Source organism: Gossypium hirsutum, chromosome A10, assembly GCF_007990345.1.
Source record: "Gossypium hirsutum isolate 1008001.06 chromosome A10, Gossypium_hirsutum_v2.1, whole genome shotgun sequence".
NCBI classification, from domain to species: Eukaryota; Viridiplantae; Streptophyta; class Magnoliopsida; order Malvales; family Malvaceae; genus Gossypium; species Gossypium hirsutum.
The window spans coordinates 113,181,346-113,204,350 of record NC_053433.1 but is presented as its reverse complement, the minus strand read 5'-3'; the positions used below and the strand labels follow the sequence as shown (position 1 = coordinate 113,204,350).

The window sequence follows — 23,005 nt, the reverse complement described above, 5'->3', positions numbered from 1 at the left end:
AATTAACCATTAAATTTTGTGTTTATTGTATGTGAAAAGGCATGTGTGAAAGTTTCATACTTTAATTTTATCATTTGTATGCGAAATTATTAAATAGGACTTATGTGAGAAAATTTAGAAATGTGTTAGGAAAATGTTGAAGTGACTTATTAATGCATGTTATTAAAATACTTGGACTTGCATGTCTAATATCCCCTTTTTCTAGTAGTGTCCGGCCATGATGATGAATCCATATTAAAATATGTATTAATTTTAGTTAAATGGTTTTATACCTTAAATAAAAATAAAGAAATTGGTGATGAAAACAAAGTTCTCTCTTTGTTCAACTTGGCCGAATAGAAGAAAGAAAGGAGGGGAAGAATTTCGGTCACTTGAATCCTTAGGGAGGTTAGTATATTGTGTTAAATTTGTGAAATGTTTACTTGTTTTAGGTAAATTATCATGGTTCTTGCTTAGCCCATGCTAAAATTTTCAATAATGATGGGTGAATGGAGCATTCGGCTATGGTTATAAAGGAAGGAATTTTGATTGTTTTATTTGAATTTTGATGATGAATGTGTTGAGGAAAGAAATTGGTCTTTCTAAAAATATGAATGGTTAAAGCTTATACTAGTAATAGCCGAAATAAAGATGCTTGATGTCATGAATAAATGCTGTTTATATGTTTGGAATTGAGTAAAATTTGATGTTTAATCACTTAAGGATTCGGCATTGTTTAAGATAATTTATTTAAAATGTGATTTTGAATATTATGAGTATTGGGATGTAAGTATATGTGTGTGCTTGGTCATAGGAGTTTGCTATGAAATTTTGTTTGGTTGAGTGATGAATGGCCGAATGAACTATAGGCTAGGGTGGATAAATTTTTGTACATAAATAGTGTGTGTGACTATTGGTTAATGACATTCGGCATTATATTTTTATATGTGTGCATTCGGTCTTTGGGGGGGATAACAAGATGAAGTCAAAATGTTAAAGAAAGATTCTAAGACTTGCTAAGTTGTTATGATCATTGCCGAATGTATATTGGTCAAAGGGAAATTTTCAAATCATCTATGTATGAGTATGTGAACAAAATATTAAATGAATATTCGGCATAATGGGGTTTATGAGCAAATGGCATACTATATATATAGTTAAATTCGTGTATATGGAAGCATGGTAAGTTATGTGAATTTTTGCTTGTTCATGTGAAATAGATATCGGTATAATAAGCATAAAAATTTAGTCTTGGCATATTATATAAAACATATTATACTTTGAAGTTATGTGACTGCCGAATGTGAATAATAAGTAAATAATATTAGTTAAGATATTAAACAAATTTATTTACATTTATTAAGCTAAAGAGCAAGGAGGATCGAAGTTGGATAGGGGAAAAGTGAAAGCAATAGAGTAATCAATCTACAACCGTTCGAATATACCGAGGTAAGTCTTTGAGTAACGGAACTTAGCTTATGATTTTATAGGTATCATATCAAAGCATAGTAGATAAATTGTGATCTTATGGTTCTATATAAATTACATAGTGAAACAAATGATTTTTATTTTATATGACTTGGAGCCGAATGGTTAAAGAATTCATGTGGAACAGCGAAATGAAATCGTATTACGTGTATGTAGCTATTGAGCCGTAAGAGTAAGGGTTGATAAGCATGTTGAACTTGTTTGCTAGTAATGCTAATGGGTTATTATAACCGGGTTAAGTCCCGAAGGCATTCGTGCGGGTTATTATAACCGGGTTAAGTCCCGAAGGCATTCGTGCTGGTTGTTATATCCGACCCAAATTCTGAAAGTATTTATGTTTGGAAAGGTGTGATTCTGTTGTAATAATTCCAATTAATGTGCTCATAATCCCTAATATGACCAGGTATGGATCGTATATACATTGGAAAAATTTGGTACAGTATAAGTTGTGATTATGTAATCGAATAATGCTCTCCCGGCCATTCCTTAGGGTTATTTGAAGTCTTTAGCTCACTCGAGTTACATGAAATTGATTTAAATGAAATTTAGTTAAGTTTGGCTTCGAATGTGTAAACATATTGATAGAAGTGTAAATTAAAATGAATATGTGATCTTGTGCATAGACATTTATTTATCCTTATGAATGCTATTTCTTTTGTGTTTTTGTTTCAAATGATTTCCTTACTTATAAGCTTACTAAGCATCGAAACGCTTACTCTGTTGCTTAAATTCTCTGTATTATAGATTTTGTTTGTCATCTATCGGACTCGGAAGTGTCAAAGTCGAAGTCATCCACACTATCTAAGCCCCTTTTTGGTACTCTTTTAGTTGAAATTTGATAATGGCATGTATAGGACTAACCTTTGTTGTTAATTAAGTATCTTTTGGTAATGTATATATTCGTATAGCCGTGCGAAAATGGCTTATATATATTTTGAGTATAGCATTATAATCATTTTGTATATATGGTCTTATGATATGGTTATTGAGTGGTATGGAAATGCTTGGTAATGATTAGCCATTGGAATGGCTAATCATGATCATATTTGGTGCTATGTATGTCAAATTGCTAGCTAATCCATGGAAACCATGAAGTAGGTAAAATTTATCACAAATTAGATTCAGACAGCAGTAGTGACGTGAATTTGATAAATCACTAAAAATAGTAGAAATGGAATTAAATAATGAATAAGTTATGGAATCGAAGCTTAATGAGTCTATTTTCATATGGAAGAAACAAAACAGGTATATGAGCTATATTTTATGAGATGTTTAAATTTTTGTGAAAAGGGCTAGAGCGATTTCTGGATCCCCTATTATGACTTTGGAAATTCACCATAAATTTTACAAAGATAATTAAAAGTCATGATTTATATGTACAGATTCATTATTGAGTCTAGTTTTATTAGAGACAAACAACATAGTCATTGAAGCTCTATACAGGGAGATATCTGATTCGTAATACATAGAGGTCAGAGTAGTCGAACTCTGAAATAGGGGAGACTTTAACTAATAAACTGTACTAATTGGCCCGACCAAAAATTCTAGAAAAAAATTAGTAGATAGATGTATGAGTCTAGTTTCAGGAAAAATTTACGTAATTGGATTTCGAGTTTTAGAACTCGAGATATGATTTTTAAAGTGACTGTGATGCAGTTAGCCAGCTTGTCTGGAAAATTTTAAAATGAATTGTATGAGCTGTTTAAGTAATGAATTAACTCCGTTAACACCTCGTGTTCGATTCCGGCAACGGTCTCAGGTACGGGGCGTTACATGGTTGGTGGGTTGAGTAGTCTCCCCAAATGGGCTTGCATATGTTTACTGATGTTGCATATATTTTGAAATGGGCCTATGGGCCATACTGTTATCTGAATAAGGGGCTAAGGCCCAGTTTATTGTAATCTGAAAAGGGCTCTGGCCCAGTACCACTGTTACCTAAATGGGCTTAGGCCCAATGGGCTTGAGCTGACTTGGGCTTTGAATGGGTTTTCCTTACACATTGAGTTTCCCCAAACTCACCCCTTCTTTAACCTTGCAGGTGAGCCTTGATATGGGTGACTTGGAGCCGGAGGGGATTCAGAGTGGCCATGGTGAACACTTTTGGGTTTGAAAAAGAGACTGGTTTTCTTAAGTTATTTTTAATTACTATTTAATTTTTGGGTTGTAATAAGGCCATTTTAACTTTATTTTCTTCTTTGATTTTCTAGGATTATATTATTTTAAACAACTTTAAATTGATGGATAATAATTCAAATGGGCTAGACTTAGGGCACGATTTCAAAACGATACTTGTTTTTTTTAAAATAACACGATGTCATGAATATTCAATTTACCAAAGATTACCACTCAAAGAAATTTCAACTTGTTATAACCAAGTGTGGCAATGGATGTGGACATGTCTAGGATTGGATCCAATCGGAGAGCTTGGTACTTAAGCAGCCTTCATGGCTCACCTCCTCTGTTATGGATACCTACCTGGTGCCCAACTTCCATTCACTTGGTTAGTTTGACAAAAGTCGGCTTTTTAACATTAAAAAGGGAACACGGGTTTTTGACTTCAAAGTGGCACGTCGGATTCGGCCTTAACGTCTGGGCCGGGTTTGGGGTGCTACAAGATCGGGTTGGAGAGGCTACAAAATTAAACAAAATAATTACTCATGATAACTTTCAACTTTTTAAAATTGTTTATTCATTTCTAAATATAATTACACTGCTGATAAAACATGTTTAAAGTATTAGAATTCCTTCTAGTTATTAGAGTATGTACTTATGTCCAAAATAGTTACACATTTATACTTGATGGAATTACACATTTACACTTTGGTAATAATACATGTTTAAAATATTAGAGTTCCTTGTAGTTATTAGATGAAATTACAACCATAATACTTACACATTTATACCATAATAATTACACATTTAATCAAAATTTTAAATTCATATTTCAGGCTAGATTTGGTTTGGACAAGCATGAAATTTGTTAATATCATGGATAGACCTGACTCGAACACGACCCGACTCATAAACACTTCTGGCGGATCATATGTTTAGGATTGATTTTGATTAGACCTATCCAAGGGTCGAGTAGTTCGCTTGGCTTGATAGATTCGTCCCGACTTTGGTCGGACTTGAACAAAAATTTTTGTACCTCGGCTTAACTTGGCCCGAATTCAATTTAAATAATAAAAAATTAATTAAAATATAATTACAAAATATATAAAATATCAATTAAAATATTTGAATATTTTGTGGAAGAAAATTCTAGAAGAAGTTCATGAAGGTGTTTGTGGAATACACGCAAACGGGTTCACAATAGCCAGACAGATTATGAAGTCTGGATACTATTGGTCTAACATGAAGGGAGACTACATCAATTATGATAAGAGATGTCACAAATGCCAAGTGTATGGCGATAAGATTCATGTACCTCATTCACCTTTGCATGTTATGACTTCTCCATGGCCGTTTTCCATGTGGGGCATAGATGTCATAGGGCCAATCTCACCAAAGGCTTCAAATGGGCATCATTTCATCTTTGTGGTCATCGATTATTTTACCAAGTGGGTGGAGGCTACTTCATATGCCAATGTAACTAAATCGGCAGTCAGCAGATTTTTAAAGAAGGAAATTATATGTCGATATGGGATGCTTGAGAGGATCATATCTGATAATGCATTAAATCTGAATAATAGCACAATAGCAGAGGTCTGCTGTTAGTTTAAGATCAGACACCATAACTCTTCACCATATCGCCCAAAAATGAATGGGGCAGTGGAGGCAGCCAATAAAAATATTAAGAAGATTGTGGGAAAAATGACTGAAACTTATAAAGATTGGCATGAAAAGTTACCATTTGCTCTCTATGCTTATCGAACATCTGTCAGAAATTGTACTGGGGCAACGCCTTTCTCATTGGTCTATGGAATGGAAGCAATTTTACCTATTGAGGTGGAGATACCTTCTCTTCGAGTTTTGTTAGAATTGAAGTTAAATGAAGCAGAATGGATATAGTCTCGATATGATCAGTTTAATTTGATTGAGGAGAAGAGGTTAAGGGCTATTCAGCATGGTCAGATGTATAAAAAAAGAATGATGAGGGCTTATGACAAAAAGGTTCGCCCAAGAGAGTTTTGTGAGGGAGATTTAGTTTTGAAAATGATCCTTCCTATACAAAAAGAATTTCAGAGGAAAATGAATGCCAAATTGGGAGGGGTCTTATGTGGTAAAGAAAGCTTTCTTCGGAGGAGCATTAATTCTGGCTGAAATGGATGGAAAAGACTTGTCTAATCCAGTGAACTTAGATTCAGTCAAAAAGTATTACACTTAATGAGGGGAAGAAGCCAAAGTGAAAACCCGCAAAGGGCGCTTTGAGACCTAACAAAAAAATGGAAAAGATAAAGAGCCAAGATGAAAACCCGCAAAGGGCCCTTTGGGACTCAATATAAGAAAAAAAAAGTAGAGGCCAAGGTGAAAACTCATGAAGGGCGCCTTGAGACCAAAGGGGATTTGAGTTGAAAACCAAAAAAGGGCGGCTCAAATGTTGATTTCAAATGGGGAAGGTGATGCTCTGGCTATACCTAAATTAACAAGGAAAATGGTATGTTGCATCTCGGGGCGTTGACAAATTACTTCTGATCTCCTAAACACATGTCAAGTTAAATTAGTTTTCAAGAAGTTCGTGCAAAAAAACTCAGTTTGCGATATCAGGGGTACCTAGTCTTCATTTAAAGGTTGAGCTAACAGGCCATAATGCCTAATAAAGCGCTTGTAATACCTAAATAACCTGAAGAAGCCTCTCAGTTCTTTCATTGCCTTTGGAGTTGGCCAATTCAATACTCCTTCCACTTTAGATGAGTCCATTGAAACTAATCCAGCAAAAATAATATGCCCGAGGTATTCGATTGAAAGAGTACCAAAAATACGTTTTCTTTGCTTAGCAAAAAAATTGTTGACTCTGAGAATTTGAAGTACTTTCTTGATATGAATCAAATGAGTAGACCAACTATTGGAATAGATAAGAATATCATCAAAGAACACTAACATATATTTCTTCAACAGTCCTTTGAAAATGGAGTTCATCAAAGCCTGGAAGCTAGAGGGAACATTGGTTAGGCCAAATGGCATAACCAAAAATTCGTAGTGCCCTTCATGTGTTCGAAAAGTAATTTTGAAAATGTCAGCATTCCACATTTTGATCTGGTGGTAACCCGCTCTGAAGTCCAGTTTAGAAAAAACTAAAGCTTGGCCAAGCTCATCTAAAAGTTGTTCAATCACAGGAATTAGGAATCTATCTTTTACTATGAGTTGATTCAATTGCCTGTAGTCCACACATAGCTTCCAAATCCCATATTTTTTCTTTACTGCAAAGGGGCTATTATTGTCCCTAATAACTCATGTTTGTAACATTTCCAAAATAAGTCTCCCAATTTTGGTCTTTTGAAAGAAGGGATACCTATAAGGCCTTACATTCACTACCTTACTCTCATCATGAAGTGGAATCCTGTAATCATGCAACCTATTCACTACCTTACTCTCATCATGAAGTGGAATCCTGTGATCATACAACCTTTTTAGAGGTAATCCCTTTGTTACTTAAAATACATCTTGGTATTCAATCAAGAGTTGCTGGAGGTCTCCTTTGATCGGTACAAGTAATAGTTTAAGAGCTATTTGTTGGTCATAAGTACAAATCATAGGACATGGTCCAGGTGTTGTCATAGTCAAACACTTGGATAGCAGTTGCCCTATCAAAAGCTGCAGACCACTTGGGAATATGCCTTGTAGAGTGCAAGCTTTCTATTGATGTTCAAACTGCATAATAAGCAACCCAAAATTCCAAATGATGGACCCCAATGATAAGAGCCACTATACCCTCAAGACCACATCACAACCTTTAATCGTTAGAACAAAGAAACCTGTCGTAAACTCATGCCCTTGAGCCTCCCAATTCACTGTCCTGCATAATCCTTTAGTTGTTAAACTGCCTCCATTGGCTATCATTATTTTCAGTTGGCAAGATTGTTCCACAGACAAGTTTAATCTTTTGGCCAACTTTGAATCCACAAAGTTATGGGTGCTTCCAGAGTCTACAAGGATAATCACATCTATGCTTCCCATCTTGGCTGCTAGTCTTATAGTATTATGCCCTTGAGAACCCTTTAAAGCATGCAAAGAGAGTACTGGATTGGCAAGCTCAGTATCTTGCTCCACTATTTCCAGTTGCTCTGGACAGTCCAGGATTTCTTCTGTTATTTAAGGTTCTGATTCCACTAGCCAATCAAGCTGGAAAATAGGGACTTGGAGTACCCAACACTACTACTACTTGGTGCCAATTTCTTTGGTACTATAATTACTATTTCCTCAATTTCCCTAGCAATCGAGAAGGCCTCCACCAGTGTTTGTGGTTTAAATAGCCTAAGGTATTGACGTATTTTTACTCTTAAGTTGTTTATGTAAATGCTTAAAACATAACTCTCCAGAAGATGTAATTGGTTTAAGGTACTCACAAATTGGTCATGATATGCATCCATAATATTTGTTTGTTTGAGTCCTACCAACTCAGTCATAGGATCCAGATTGGTGGCAAAACATAATCTCTCCTTAAGCCCCCTTACATAAGTGTCCTATGTAAACTGATGGATTCTTCCCTTTTGTTGGCAGAAAAAGTGATGCCAATCTAGTGCTTTACATTCATGGTGAAGCATAACTATGTGAACCCTAGCCTGTTCTTGTATGTCCTCGACTTTAAAAAACTGCTATAGTTTAGATTACTACTCCTAAAAGTCTTCCCCATCGAACCGAGGGCAATCATACTTAAGTGCCCTGACTGATGGTTCCACCGCACTGGCTCTAGAAAAAACCCTAGTTTGTCCAATTTCTTGCATGTGAGATAGGAGTAAACTTTTGCTAGAAGGAAGTTCCTTTAGTATTCCTTTCGCTTTATCCACAGAAGGTCCCGATGCTGCTACCGATGGTTGACCCATATACTATTCTAATATACTTTTCAAATCAGCACGAAGATCCCCTTTGATTTTCTCATGAAACACCTGGAGATGAGAATCGATCCGACCATCCATTTGAGTCATTTTTGTTTACAGTTGAACGAGTCCCTTTGCATCATTTTCATATCTTTTTGTAACCTCATCATCACTCCATTACTGCCTATGAGGATCATTGAAGCTCTGATACCATTGATAATGTGCAGAAATTTGAGGAAGAAATATATCTAGAAAAGACAGAAAGAAAAAGAAAACAAGAGAAGGAATGGTTTTCAAAATTTTATTGTCTATTAGCATAACTTCCATGCAGTACTGCTAGGTGTCTAAATAGGAGATAACAGTGAGTAGAGCTATCTAACAACCACTATGCATCGTTTTACTAAATAAGCCTACTTAACCCAACACACATTTAAGTGCCTAGCACAGTCCCCTCCCATATGACTAAATGCTTCGTTTTATTAAAGAAAATTAAAACGCGATTTTACAACTTAAACAGAAAGAAATGGAAATTAACAAAATTTAAATTTGGTGAGTGTTGACTTCATTAGTGTTCCATATCAAGGACTTGGTTGTGTGCTATTGTGTAATGTAATTGCATATATCATTCTTTTGGTCATGCTATACCACATGTTACCGTAACTAATACTATCATATGTAGTGATTTCTAGGGGTGAGCAAAATTCGATTCGAAAAACTCGATAAAAAAATCAAATCTTGAATTAAATAGTTCGAGTTGTTTGAGTTAATCAAGTTATTCGTATCAACTCGAATAAAAAATTAAGTTTTTCGGTTTAACTCGAATATGAATTACACAATTTGAGTTATCCGAAAATTCAAATAAGAAAAGACAAAACTATATCGTTTTGATAAATGTTTACTTTTTTTAAAGTTAAAATTCAAAATAATTAAGTTAAAAGGCAAAACTATGTCGTTTTGATAAATGTTTACCCATTAAATTAAAAGCCAAATCATTATATTGTTAATGTAGTTAAATAATCTTGTACTTCGTCTACTAGTAAAATAATCGATCCATCTAAACACAACATTAAGTATAGATAATAGGATTTGTTAACTCGACTCGATTTGACTTAAAATTTTTTGACTCGATTCGATTCGATTCGCAAAAAATTTAAATTGAGTTCGGTTGCTAAAATAGGATTTGTCAACTCAATCAACTTGAAAATTTTTGACTCGATTCGACTCTACTTGACTCGATCGAATATTCACCTCTAGTGATTTCACATGTGTAAATAAAACTCGATAAAGAAATGCTTTACCTGTACCTCTTATTCCATCAATGAAAAAAAAATCACATTTTTTTCTTGAATTAACTCTTTCAATTATGATTTTGACTGTCATCTCTTGTTTAGGATTTAATTTGGTTCCAACATCATAGCCTGAAGGAGGAATTTGTAATGATTCTTCTTCCATTATTTGCTGACAGTTAGTTCTTTCATCGGAAAATTAATATGTAAATAAGATAAATCATAATAACATATTATTTTGTTCCTCGTACCTACAAAAAAGTTGGACTCAAATAATTAAAATAATATATAATATAAATTTAACTAAATGATTTTAACATATGTAGTGATTTTGTAGAATATAAAATATAAGAGCAAAAGCATTAGATCTAAGTGATCAGTATTTTATTCTCCAAGTCTTGATTTTCCCAATGATACACAGCTTGTTGATTTGGGAGATGTAATTGCAAATTTGTGACGGGAGGAAACATTTCATTAATATCAAATAATTTAATAGTAAAACATAAAATTTACCATAATAAATATAATATCAATAAATAAAGACAAATTCTTATAAAAATAGATTAAGATAAATTTAAACATATTTAATTAAAAATACTTTTGCATGAGTTAAGTTATGGTGAAATTAAAAAATAAATATTTATTTTTACCAAACAACATAATTATATATATATCCTATACTTAGAATTAATTTATCACATAAGTACTTGATTTTTCAGCGCTTAAATTTTTAGTTTATCAAACAAACTGATAGTTACAAATGTATAATAGAGAAATCGTAAAAACAATTATTAAATAAAATTAATAAAAGTAGAATCGTTTTAAAAATTATATAATTACCTTTCCATTTCCGTGCAAAATTTTTTTCTGTTGTACGGAAAGATGGTGTACTTTGAAGTACTAACTACCCTATCTTCATTACCATTAAATCTAACCTTCTTGATATTTTGATGGTAGCCAACTTCTCCGTTCAGAAAGAGTATAGGATATTGCAAAGGATCATAACAATCAAAATAATATTTGATTCTATGTTGAGCATGAATTATGATCTCTTTCTTTCAAATGGAAACATTCGAGTTATTCTCCTCAACCCATATAGCATCAACTTTATCTGCAGATGGACAATTATATATTCGTAGAACAAGATTAGCATTTGCAATAATATGAAGTTCAAAGTTGAAAATCCTCAGAAGAAGATATATCTTTTATTTTCCTCAAGACTTGATAATAAGGACTGTCATCTAGAATTATTGTTAAGATTATGACAACTTCGTCACTTAAATTTTCATTGCGTTGTGTTTTCATTCTATTTTCGAGTTCAATGCTAATATAAAAAGATATAGTTGAAAAAAAACATGGATTATCTTCGTCCAAAACCAATGATGGACGATCATGATACCCTGTCTTAAAGATGTGAGATCATTATCTAATTTAACTCCAAAAATGTCTAATGTTGTTCCGAAATTCAATGGCCTCTTTAGCCCAAAAGGTAAACAAATGAAATAATTGTTCTGGAATAGAAATAGTAGCCAGCTTCATTTGGCCAAATTGACAACGAAAAAGAAGCTCATATTGAAACTTTTTAGGCCACAATAAATTCTGTTTTCCTTTTGCTCAGGCAATTGAAAACATAAAGAAAGACATTGGAACTTCCAATTCTTTCAAGAACAGCAAGAAAACAACAATGAATACATTTAGCAAATTCATCACCAGGTTAAAAAAAAAAATCTCGATACACTTACTTTGCCAAAGCATCTATTGTACCATTACTTGGTCGATGAATAATTGCAATCTGAAATTGAGCCAACTGGTTAGTGCCATAGTCAATGCCCCCAAACAATTCCCATAATGACCACTGATGCAGTTGTAAACCAATTAAAAATTTGACTAAGACAAGTGCACCTATCAATTAATAGTATAGCTATAGCGAGTTAATATATTGTTCCCACGAAGACTAAAAGTACTAGTAATTACTGTCTTTTTATTGTTTAACCGATTAATTCAAATGATTGATTGAAACTAAAATTAACTAAATTAATTAATTATGAATGCGACAAAGAACAAATCAGGAAAGTAATCGAATAAACAACCAAAAAGCGAAACAATACTCAGGAAATAATTTACTTAGATTTTATTTGTCTCTATTAATCTAAATTACCTAATTTCTTCGTTTAGTATCTTAATCCGTAGAAATCCCTAAATTATGTTAATATCTCTATTCAAGAATAACAACAACTGACTCTAGATTTATTAATTAAATTTTTTTTCTAATTAAAACCCATATTATCGCATTAACTCGATTTATAGAATCCCGTATTAGATCTGACTCTAATCCAGTTAATTTATGTTGTCCTATTTCTAGGATTGCATGCAACTCCACTCAATTATACTAGATCTACTCTTAAATAGGGTTTATTCCTCCTCTAATTTAAGCACATCAAACATGGATCAATAATTTTGAAATATCAAACCAAGAATTAAGCACACATAATTGAAAACAAAATCTAAGTCTTTATTGTGTAAAATAAAAATCAAAAGATAGAATTCAGCACAGTGTTCATCTCCCTTGGTATTTACAAAATTAGTTTATGCTTGCAAATAAAAACATCCAAAATATAGTACAACCACAGGAAATAAAGAAACTCATAATAATCTCCAAAGAAATCAAAAGGAAATCTTCAATATTGATAGAAATCTATTTCAGAATCAGCTTCAATGGTGTTTTTTCGAGTTGTTTTGTTGGCTATTCTATGATAGCTCCTGTCTTTTTATTTTTGTCATATATAGGTCTTAAAATGCCCAAAAAATCTAAAAAAAGCGCTTTCCCGCAGGTTTGGAGTGCAATTTGCAATTTCCATACTATCTAGCACACGGCCGTGTGGTAGCCCATGTGGCTCACATGGCCGTGTGTCCAGCTTGTGTGGAATGGTCCTGCCTGTGTGACTCTTATAACTCGCTCTGATTTTTCGATTTTTGCTCATTTATCGCTCCTTTGCTCCCAAATGCTCTTCTAAGTATAAAAACATTAATTTAAAGGATTGTGAGTATAAAATTCACCATTAACATCGAATAATCACCAAAAATCGCATTAAGAATGAAACTAAAATATATTACATTTAGCACCTATCAACCATGGTCTATAATTCCTATTTGACAGCTATTCCAAGGCAACACACGAACAAAATTCGATTACTAATGGTACATGCATCTTCCGACTCAATCCAATATGAATATCCACAATTGCTTTAATTGCCATTATTTTTACTATTTCTATTCCCTAGCTTCAATCCGCCTAAAAAATAACGCACAAACCACTTCTTTATCATCCCTCAAAATCCCACCACAACTCGCTTCATTCTCCACAACAACACCAACCACAATAGTTACAACACTGAACTTTCTTCAATCCATATAAGGGAGAAAGCAAAGAAGTAGACAATGTTTCTCCTAAGGAAAGAGATTTATATTAGTATAAAAGAATTCAAATAAATTGATGCATTTTCATATTTAAATTAAACTTATATAAAAAAAGTTAAATAAATGGATGGAAATTGATATTTATTAAAAAAAAAGGCAAATGGTCAGTTTAAAAAATTCAACTCCAGATAATTAATACCATTCTTTGAATTGTTACTTCATATTTTTAGAGTTAGATATGAATTTACAATTAATAGGAGTTCAATAATTATTTAAATTAATATTCGAAAGGATTTAAATATTTTAATTTATTTTGGACGCCTTTTTTGTTTGGAGGAGTTCAATAATTATTAATATTAAATTAACATTTGAAAGTGAATTTTTAAATATATTTTAATAAGATTTGTTTAATAAAATAATTAAATATTTTAATTTGTACGTTTTCTTTGCTTGAAGATGTTCAATAATTATAAATATTAAATCAAAATATTTTATTGAAAAGAAAGGATACCTTCTGAAAATATAAATATATTTTAATAAAATAATCAAATCTCTTTTCCTTAAAATATATAAACATATCTTAATAAAATAATTAAATATTTTAATTTGGAAGGATATTTTCATAACCACGTTTAGCCTTAAATATATATAAAAGATATATGGCAAAAATTTACTTATACCAATATAAAACTAACACGATTTTATATCCTTTCTTAATTTTTTTTCTAAAAATAATATTTTAATAATTCAACCGTTCAGTTTAATGTTCTATTCAGATAGGTAATGCATGTTAGGTTTGATATAGATGCTTTTTTTTAACTATTTGTTTTATGTAAAAAAAAATCAACCGTAAATAATATTTTAAATCAATATAATACAAGTATCAAATCGATTTGAAAATTTACAAGCCTATATTCATAAGTTTAACGTTTGAATTGTTAAAATATAATTCTAAAAAAAAAATTATGAAGGAATATAAATCCATATTAATTTTACACCAGGATCTCTCCTGATATATATGGTTACACTCAAAGCTTTACAAAATGAAGTACATTAGCAAATTATTATAATAAAATAACAAAGCACATATACTTACAAACAAAAAGATTAAAAACAAATCTATTGACTAAAAAAAAACACACTCTAAACAAGTGACATTTTCAAATGTATTCCAAAAGACGGTTATAGAGAGTGCTGCAGCTCCAGTGGATAATGTATTTGCATTCTGCATCTGAACACTCAACAGCCAAGTCTAAGCAGTGCTGACCACAATTGCAACATCTAGGATAATCATAAACCTTCTCCACGAACACGAGAACATGTGGATGATCGCTGTCTATGAAGGTCATCCCACGCTTGATAAATGGATGATCTCCAACAACACAATGGAGGTGTGCTGAGTTGTCGCAAATTGCACAATGATAAAACCAAGTATAGGGACTTCTTTGTTCTTCACAGATATCACAGTAAAGATATTCTGAATAATCAGTATCTTCATGGAATGTGAGAACCAGATAATGTCTGTCAACTTTGTGCCAAGCTGTTTGTGGATGTAAATTGATACATACAGAATGCACATTAAAATTGCAAGCCTTGCATCTATATACTGAATCACCATCAAAGATGTCACCACAAGCATTACAGCACTGCCCAAAATACCTGTTGTAAAAGAGAAGAAGATGTTTGTGTCCTCCGCTCATGCAAGACAAAGTAATGTCAGCACATCGAACACATACATGTTCTTTGCACAAATAAACCTCACATCTGTAGGCAAAACCAGTGCATTGTTGGACACAAATTGCACATATGAAAATGCAATTTGGAATAAGGACAAAGAAATCTTGGTGAATGAGACTAAGAATTTGCTGCTTCTTAGGTAACTCAACGCAAGATTTGTGGAGAAAGAAATCACATTCTAAACAACCATAAAAGGAAGTCAAGATGAGTTGACTGCAGCCATCGCAATAACTACGATCCTTAATTTCATCACTTAATACTAAATTATGTCGATGGCTAAAATGTTTTATCTTTGTATTTATCACATTTTCTCCATATTTGATCATTTCAACTACGAGAAAGCTTGGATCCAGAGTAATGGCTACCAACATTGCATTAAGCTTATCAAAATCATCTTTTGACTCAATTTTGTAATACCAACTAGCTTCCTTTAGTGCACAATTCACGTGGATGATGAACTTGCACTTAGAACAATAGTAACTCCCGCACTCCATGTTCACCTCCTCATGACAAAATCCACAAACCTGTGCTGTACACTCATTATCTACCACAAAGTATTCATGAGAAAGAGGATGATCATGATATACGCTTTTGATGAAGCGTAGCAATGAAATGCATTTCTTATGGACCATTAGGCTACATGTCATGCAAATATAAGAAACATAGTTTCCTGAAGTGCCACATGCATCACAAGTGAAGGGGGATTCTCTTAACCACCTAGTGAGTGGGTGTTCATGACTACTTAGGTCCTGAATAATAGGTGGTGGTGACACACATTTGATATGAATGACAAATTTGCAAAGCGAACAACAATAAACCAATCCTTGATGTTGGATTTCTTGACACATTTGGCAAGGGAGATGGTCAGTGTTAAATTGTAAGAAAAAAGAATGGTAGCGGTGGGAAGGGTGATTGATTTCAAGTGGTAACTCGAAACATTTCTTATGTAAGTAAAATCCAGAATAAGGAGAGATGTAATCAGAATCTAGTAAGGACTTTTGACATGCAAAACATTGAACTCTTTCGAGTTCTTGTGAATGACATTTAGAAGAGATCAGTGGATATTGGTCGACAAGCTCTCTAAAGTTTTTCTCAAGAATTTTGTAAGAAAGAAAAGCACATTTTATGTGAAAAACTAAATTACAAGAACAATGATAAACAAAATTCTCACATATGTTATTACAGAAACCACAAATAGGATTATCTTCAACATATGGAGAGCTTGACCTAAGCTTAAGGTTATGTTTGCGATGAAAAGGGTGATCCATCTCAGCAGGTGCCTCTGCACAATTCTTGTCAAGATGAAACCCACATTCCATGCAACTAAACCTTGGACCTGACACCAACTCTCCACACGCACAACAATAAACCTCCTCACTTTCATGGCTTTTCTCATCATTAAAAATTAGAGGATGAACATGACTAAAATGTGAAAGAACTTCCATCTCTCAATCTCCTTTCTTTATACGTAGGTTTGTAGGTGTGATAGTTTTTAATGACTTTGAAAAACCAGAAACCCATATATATATACACTTCAAAAGTTTCTTAATCCTTTGGATTTAAATGACAAAATATATTATAGTGTAACTTTTAAGCCATGTTCCTTTTCTTCAAATTACTATACAATTTCAAGTAAGGGATTTATTTATTTATAATTGGTATAATCTAAGATTAACGTCTTATCGTATCATTGTTATCACATATTGTTGACTATGAAAAGTAAATTCAAACAATTTTAATGGATTACATATAAGTAATTTATTATTTTTTGCTCCCTGTTTACTAATGTGTTTTTTTTTTCTCAGCAATAAAACTTTGCCGGATCAATCATACCCATCCATCATAATCGACCAGACACCATACCCATCCATCATAAAGTGCCAACAATAGCTGCACACAAGCACTACAACCACCATGTCACAAACGTTGAAGACTCATAAATACCATTAAAACACCAATATCTGCATTTACTTGTTATACACTCTTTTTATAGGAATAAACCTTTTCTATATGTCTAAATAGATTATAACATTATGGTAATTGTATTATGTTTCTTTTTATATTTATTTTGTGGTTGCTAAAGGTAAAGTTAATAAAAGAAAAGTAACAAGAAAAGAATATGAAAAATAAAATATTAGGACTTTTTTTTTTTCTATTGCTTTTATCTTTTATTAAGAGTAAAGTCAAGATGCTCAAATTTTCTTCACTGTCAAGTTATCCCATTATGATTTTCTTTTTCTATTTTATATCCTTTTCTTGTTCCTTATTTATTTTTGGAGGGTATAAATTCATATTCTCCAGACTTTATCCAATCTTCAAGTTTATGTTTGTGTTAAATCATATTCTCAACTAAACTATCCCATTTTTCTTTCTTTGATACGATTCGTGCCCCTTTATTTTTGGAATAGGATAATCGAAGAAAATATTTTCATTAATCATTATCTAAAAATATCCTCTCAAAATCATCTTCCATAAAAATAGAAATTTAGAAAATATAAAAGCATTGAGATAATATATATATATGAAAATACATATAAATATTAATATAAAAATAATTTTCATTAATTTAGATTGAACAACTCAATCTGCGTTATTATTTAAAATGAGAAAAACACTGTTTACATTAATATTATATATATAGGTTTTGAATTGAGTAAGACTAAATTCCGATAAGTAAAAAGCTTTTTGTTGCGCGGAAGCGTGTGAAAGAGTAAAATTATTGTACTGAAAAATCACACTAAGTTCAATTCCCAGGAAAGAGAGGTGGATCACGAGGATCGCTTACATACCAGATCTTTCCTAGCCAGAATATCCCTCTATCGTAATTTAATAGCACAATAAATCACTACAATGACACTTGCAAAATATGCAGAACAAAAAATAAAGAACACTAGAATTTTAACGAGGTTCAGCAAATTTTGCCTACGTCCTCGGGCACTACCAAATATATTTCACTCCAAAAATACAAGTGAAAGTTTACAAATAGGGAGAGAGAACAACTGCCTTAAGTAGAGAATGGCAAGTGTGGGATGAAGAAAGTAAGAAATGGTTAGGCCTATTTATAGTTGAGGTTTAAGGATCAACTTGCAATGTCCCTATACAATTAGGGACCAAAATTGCAATTATCCCATGCCAACTTTTAACCCAACTTGCCAACCAATCTTACTTTCTACTTTCGGTGCCCACCCTTTTTGACTTTTCAAACAATGTGGGTGGGTTCCAATAATCTCCACCTTGAAGATTTGATTAGGATAATCTTATCTTCACACAATTCTTTCTGCCTTTGACAACAATACTTGATAGTGCCTTCTTCAACTGTTAAACTTGCAAGGATATTAATCAAGTTCAAACAATGTTCGAACTTGGTTGCTGTTACCACCTTGGTCATCATATCTGCAGGATTATCTGCAGTCTTGATCTTCTGAAGACAAATTTTCCCCTCTTCAATAATTTCCCGCACAAAATGGAATCGTACGTCGATATGTTTTGTACGTGCATGATAGACTTGATTCTTTGCTAAATGAATAGCACTTTGACTATCACAATACACGTTAATATGCTCCTGAACCAACCCCAAGGTTTTAGCCATACCTTGTAACCAAATAGCCTCCTTTACAGCCTCTGTTACAGCCATATACTCGGCTTCTGTGGTTGACAATGCAACTGTAGACTGTAGTGTAGACTTCCAACTTATTGGTCCTCCAGCAAGTGTAAACACATAACCGGTGGTTGATCTTCGCTTGTCCAAATCACCGGCATAGTCAGAATCAACGTACCCAATAACACCTTTACCAAGTGTATTATCCTGCTTGAACAGTAATCCAACATCCACGGTCTTCTGAATATACCGTAGAATCCATTTCACAGCTTGCCAATGTCCTTTTCCAGGATTATGCATATACCTGCTCACTATACTAACTGCCTGTGAAATGTCGGGTCTTGTACACACCATTGCATACATCAAGCTACCCACTGCATTAGAATACGGAACTTGCAACATGTATTCTCATTCCGTATTCGTCGAAGGAGATAGTTGTGCAGAAAGCTTGAAATGAGAAGCCAACGGGGTACTTACAGGTTTTGTCTGTTCGTTCATGCCAAACTGCTGTAGTACCTTTTTCAAATACTGCTTCTGAGACAAGCTAACTCTATCATGAGCTCTATCTCTCCATATTTCCATGTCGAGAATCTTTTTAGCTTCTCCTAGATCTTTCATCTCAAACTCGAGATTGAGTTGAGTCTTCAATCTTTTAATCTCAACTTTGCTCTTGGATGCTATTAGCATATCATCAACATATAAAAGCAAGTATATGAAAGTTCCTTCTTGTAGCTTCTGAAAATACACGCAATGATCAAATTTACTTCTTGTGTACCTTTACCCTTTCATGAACTGATCAAATCGCTTGTACCACTGCCTCGGAGATTGCTTCAATCCATAAAGTGACTTTGTCAGTTTGCAAACCCAATTTTCTTTTCCAGCAACCTTGAATCCATCTGGCTGAGTCATATAGATTTCCTCTTCCAAATCACCGTGTAAAAACGCGGTCTTCACATCAAGCTGAACTAGTTCAAGATCATATTGCTCAACCAAGGCTAGCAAAATCTGAATAGACGAATGCTTCACAACTGGAGAAAACACTTCATTGTAGTCTATTCCTTCTTTCTGAGCATAACCCTTTGCTACTAATCTAGCCTTGTATCGAATTTCATTTTTATCAGGAAATCATTCCTTCTTTGCATATACCCATTTGCATCCAATTGCCTTCTTTCCCTTGGGTAGTGTCACCAACTCCCAGGTCTTATTTTTATGAAGAGACTGCATTTCTTCATTCATTGCTTGCTTCCACTTTACACCATCAGGGTTACTTATTACTTCTGTGTAAGTAGAAGAAACATCATCATCTGTAATTGGAAGTGCATAGGCCACTATATCATCAAAGTGAGCAGGCTTACAAATCTCTCTTCTTGGCCTTCTATATGCAATTGAATCTTGTTGCTGTAGAGGTTCTTGGGTAGGAACCTCTTCATCATTTGTCCCTTCAATATTAGCTGGATCATCGTTAACCTTTTCAAGCTCCACCTGCTGCAAAGTACTACTGGTTTTGTCATCCTTTTGTGAATCCTTGTACTTCAACATGGTTGATTCATCAAAAGTCACATCTCTACTGAAAACAATCTTCCTTGTATCAGGACACCAGAGATGATATCCTTTTACTCCATCAGTTATACCCAAGAATAATGCTTTCTTTGCTCTTGGGTCTAACTTAGATTCTTTTACATGATAATATGCAGTGGAACCAAATACATGCAAAGAATCATAATCAGTAGCAGATTTACCAGTCCACATCTCCATAGGAGTTTTTCCATTTATTGCAGCTGATGGCAAACGGTTAATTAGATGGCACGCATATGTAACTGCCTCAGCCCAAAATTCTTTGCCCAATCCAGCATTGGACAACATACATCGAACTTTCTCCAGTATAGTTCGATTCATTCGTTCTGCCACCTCATTTTGCTGTGGTGTATCCCGAACAGTGAAGTGTCGCACAATGCCCTCATCTTGGCATACTTGTAGAAATGGATCGTTTTTGTACTCAGTACCATTATCTGATGAAGTCGTTTGACCTTTTGACCAGTCTGAGTCTCCACCATCTTCTTCCATTTCAGAAATGCATCCAAAACTTCACTTTTTCTTTTCATTAGATACACCCATACTTTTCTTGAATAATCATCAACAAAAGTAACAAAATAGTGCATACCTCCCAAAGAAGCTACTTTGGTAGGTCCCCACACATCACTGTGAACGTAGTCCAGAATTCCTTTCGTATTGTGAATTGCTGGACCAAATTTTACCCTCTTCTGGTTGCCCAGAACACAATGTTCACAGAATTCCATTTTGCAAGAATTTGCACCTTTCAATAAGCCTTGCTTCACCAATGTCTGCAAAGCTTTTTCACCAGCATGTCCCAATCGCATATGCCATAATCTGGTAGCCTCTGAATCTACATCTTTTGTAGAAACTGTTGATGTTGATCCAATAACTGTACTTCCATTTAAAAAATACAAGTTATTTCTTCTTGTGCCTTTCATCACCGTCAGTTGCCCAGCTACTACTTTTAGTAATCCATCTCTCAAAGTGATTGTGAGCCCTTTAGATTCTAGGGCACCTAATGAGATGAGATTTTTCTTCAGGCTAGGTACGTAGCGAACATCTGTCAAGACTTGGATTGAGCCGTCGTGATTCTTCAATTGGACTGTACCCACTCCCATTGTCTTACAAGCACTATCATTGCCCATAAGAACAATTCCACCTTCTAGCTCTTTAAGACTAGAAAACCAGTCCTTATTAGGACACATATGGTAAGTACATCCTGAATCCAAAATCCACTCATCCGTTTGACATGCCATTGGCATGCCAACCAAGCTAAAGTCTGACTCCTCATCATGCTCCGCTACACATGCATTAGAAATAGCCTTGCCCTTTTGTAGCTTAGGACAATTCTTTTTCCAATGCCCTTTTTCACGGCAAAAGGCACATTCATCTTTGGCGGGTCTCCCTTTGGACTTTCCCCTTCTACCAGATTTGCTGCTGTGTGAACGACCTCTTACTGTTAAGACTTCTGCGGTTGTATCTCTGTGATCTCTTTTATCTTTCTTTCGAGTCTCAGATCTATACAACGCACTACAGACTGCATCAAATGTGATTGTGTCCTTCCCATGAAGCAATGTGGTGGTAAGATGATCATATTCATCAGGAAGGGAATTCAACAACAATAATGCCTTGTCTTCATCTTCAAATTTCTCATCCAAATTTAGCAAGTCTGCTAAAATTTTATTGAATGAGTTCACATGGTCATTCATCGACATACCGGGTGCATACGTGAATCGATAAAGTTTCTTTTTCATATAAAGCCTATTTTCAAGACTTTTCGTTAGAAACTTTTCTTCCAGTGTATCCCATAACTTCTTCGCTGATGTCTCCCTCATGACAGAGTACTTCTGCTCTTTGGCCAAACATAGGCGGATTGTACCACACGCCTGTCTATTGATCTTGGCCCACTCCTTGTCATCCATCTTGTCAGGTTTTTCTTCAAGGGCTATATCTAGCTCTTGCTGACATAAGACATCCAGGATCTCACATTGCCACATACCAAAATTATTGGTACCGTCAGATTTCTCTACTTCAAATTTTGCATTTGTCACAGTAGTCCTTGCTGATGACGATGCTGCTGCCATTTTTCTCCTCAATCCCAACTACTGTATACGTGAACAGTACCGTATACATGAATAGTGCCGTATACGTGAATAGTACCGTATACGTAAATAGTGCCGTATACATGAATAGTACCGTAAACGGTCGTATTCCCCAAGTACGAACCTGGCTCTGGTACCAATTGTTGCGCGGAAGCGTGTGAAAGAGTAAAATTATTGTACTGAAAAATCACACTAAGTTCAATTCCCAGGAAAGAGAGGTGGATCACGAGGATCGCTTACATACCAGATCTTTCCTAGCCAGAATATCCTTCTATCGTAATTTAATAGCACAATAAATCACTACAATGACACTTGCAAAATATGTAGAACAAAAAATAAAGAACACTAGAATTTTAACGAGGTTTAGCAAATTTTGCCTACGTCCTCGGGCACTACCAAATATATTTCACTCCCAAAATACAAGTGAAAGTTTACAAATAGGGAGAGAGAACAACTGCCTTAAGTAGAGAATGACAAGTGTGGGATGAAGAAAGTAAAAAATGGTTAGGCCTATTTATAGTTGAGGTTTAAGGATCAACTTGCAATGTCCCTATACAATTAGGGACCAAAATTGCAATTATCCCATGCCAACTTTTAACCCAACTTGCCAACCAATCTTACTTTCTACTTTCGGTGCCCACCCTTTTTGACTTTTCAAACAATGTGGGTGGGTTCCAATACTTTTTAGTCAATCCAACTCAAGTCTGAACTACGAATATTATTTAATTACAATATAAAAGTGTTTTTATCAACTTTTAACTTTAGATATACTTAAAATATTAATATTCAACAATTTTAAAAGTGAATATTTAAAGACAATCAATTATAATATTAATGTTCTTTTTATCAATTTTACATATTTTTTAT

At 33.9% G+C, this 23,005-nt stretch overlaps 1 protein-coding gene across 1 annotated transcript; it reads right to left on the bottom strand.

The window, feature by feature from the left end:
• Positions 1-14,307: 14,307 nt before the first annotated feature.
• LOC107895856 (uncharacterized) lies at positions 14,308-16,329 on the bottom strand. The gene is made up of 2 exons (XM_016821073.1): positions 16,068-16,329; positions 14,308-15,428 (listed from the first exon to the last, which is right to left on the bottom strand). Exons 1-2 carry the CDS (start codon positions 16,327-16,329, stop codon positions 14,308-14,310), a joined length of 1,383 nt encoding a protein of 460 aa, XP_016676562.1.
• Positions 16,330-23,005: the final 6,676 nt, after the last annotated feature.

Coding starts and splice junctions, on each gene's coding strand:
- LOC107895856 (XM_016821073.1), bottom strand. CDS start 16,329: ATGGAAGTTCTTTCACATTTTAGTCATGTTCATCCTCTAATTTTTAAT. Junction 15,429..16,067: donor TAATCCTATTTGTGGTTTCT/GTAATAACATAT, acceptor ACTTTGTGGTAG/ATAATGAGTGTACAGCACAG.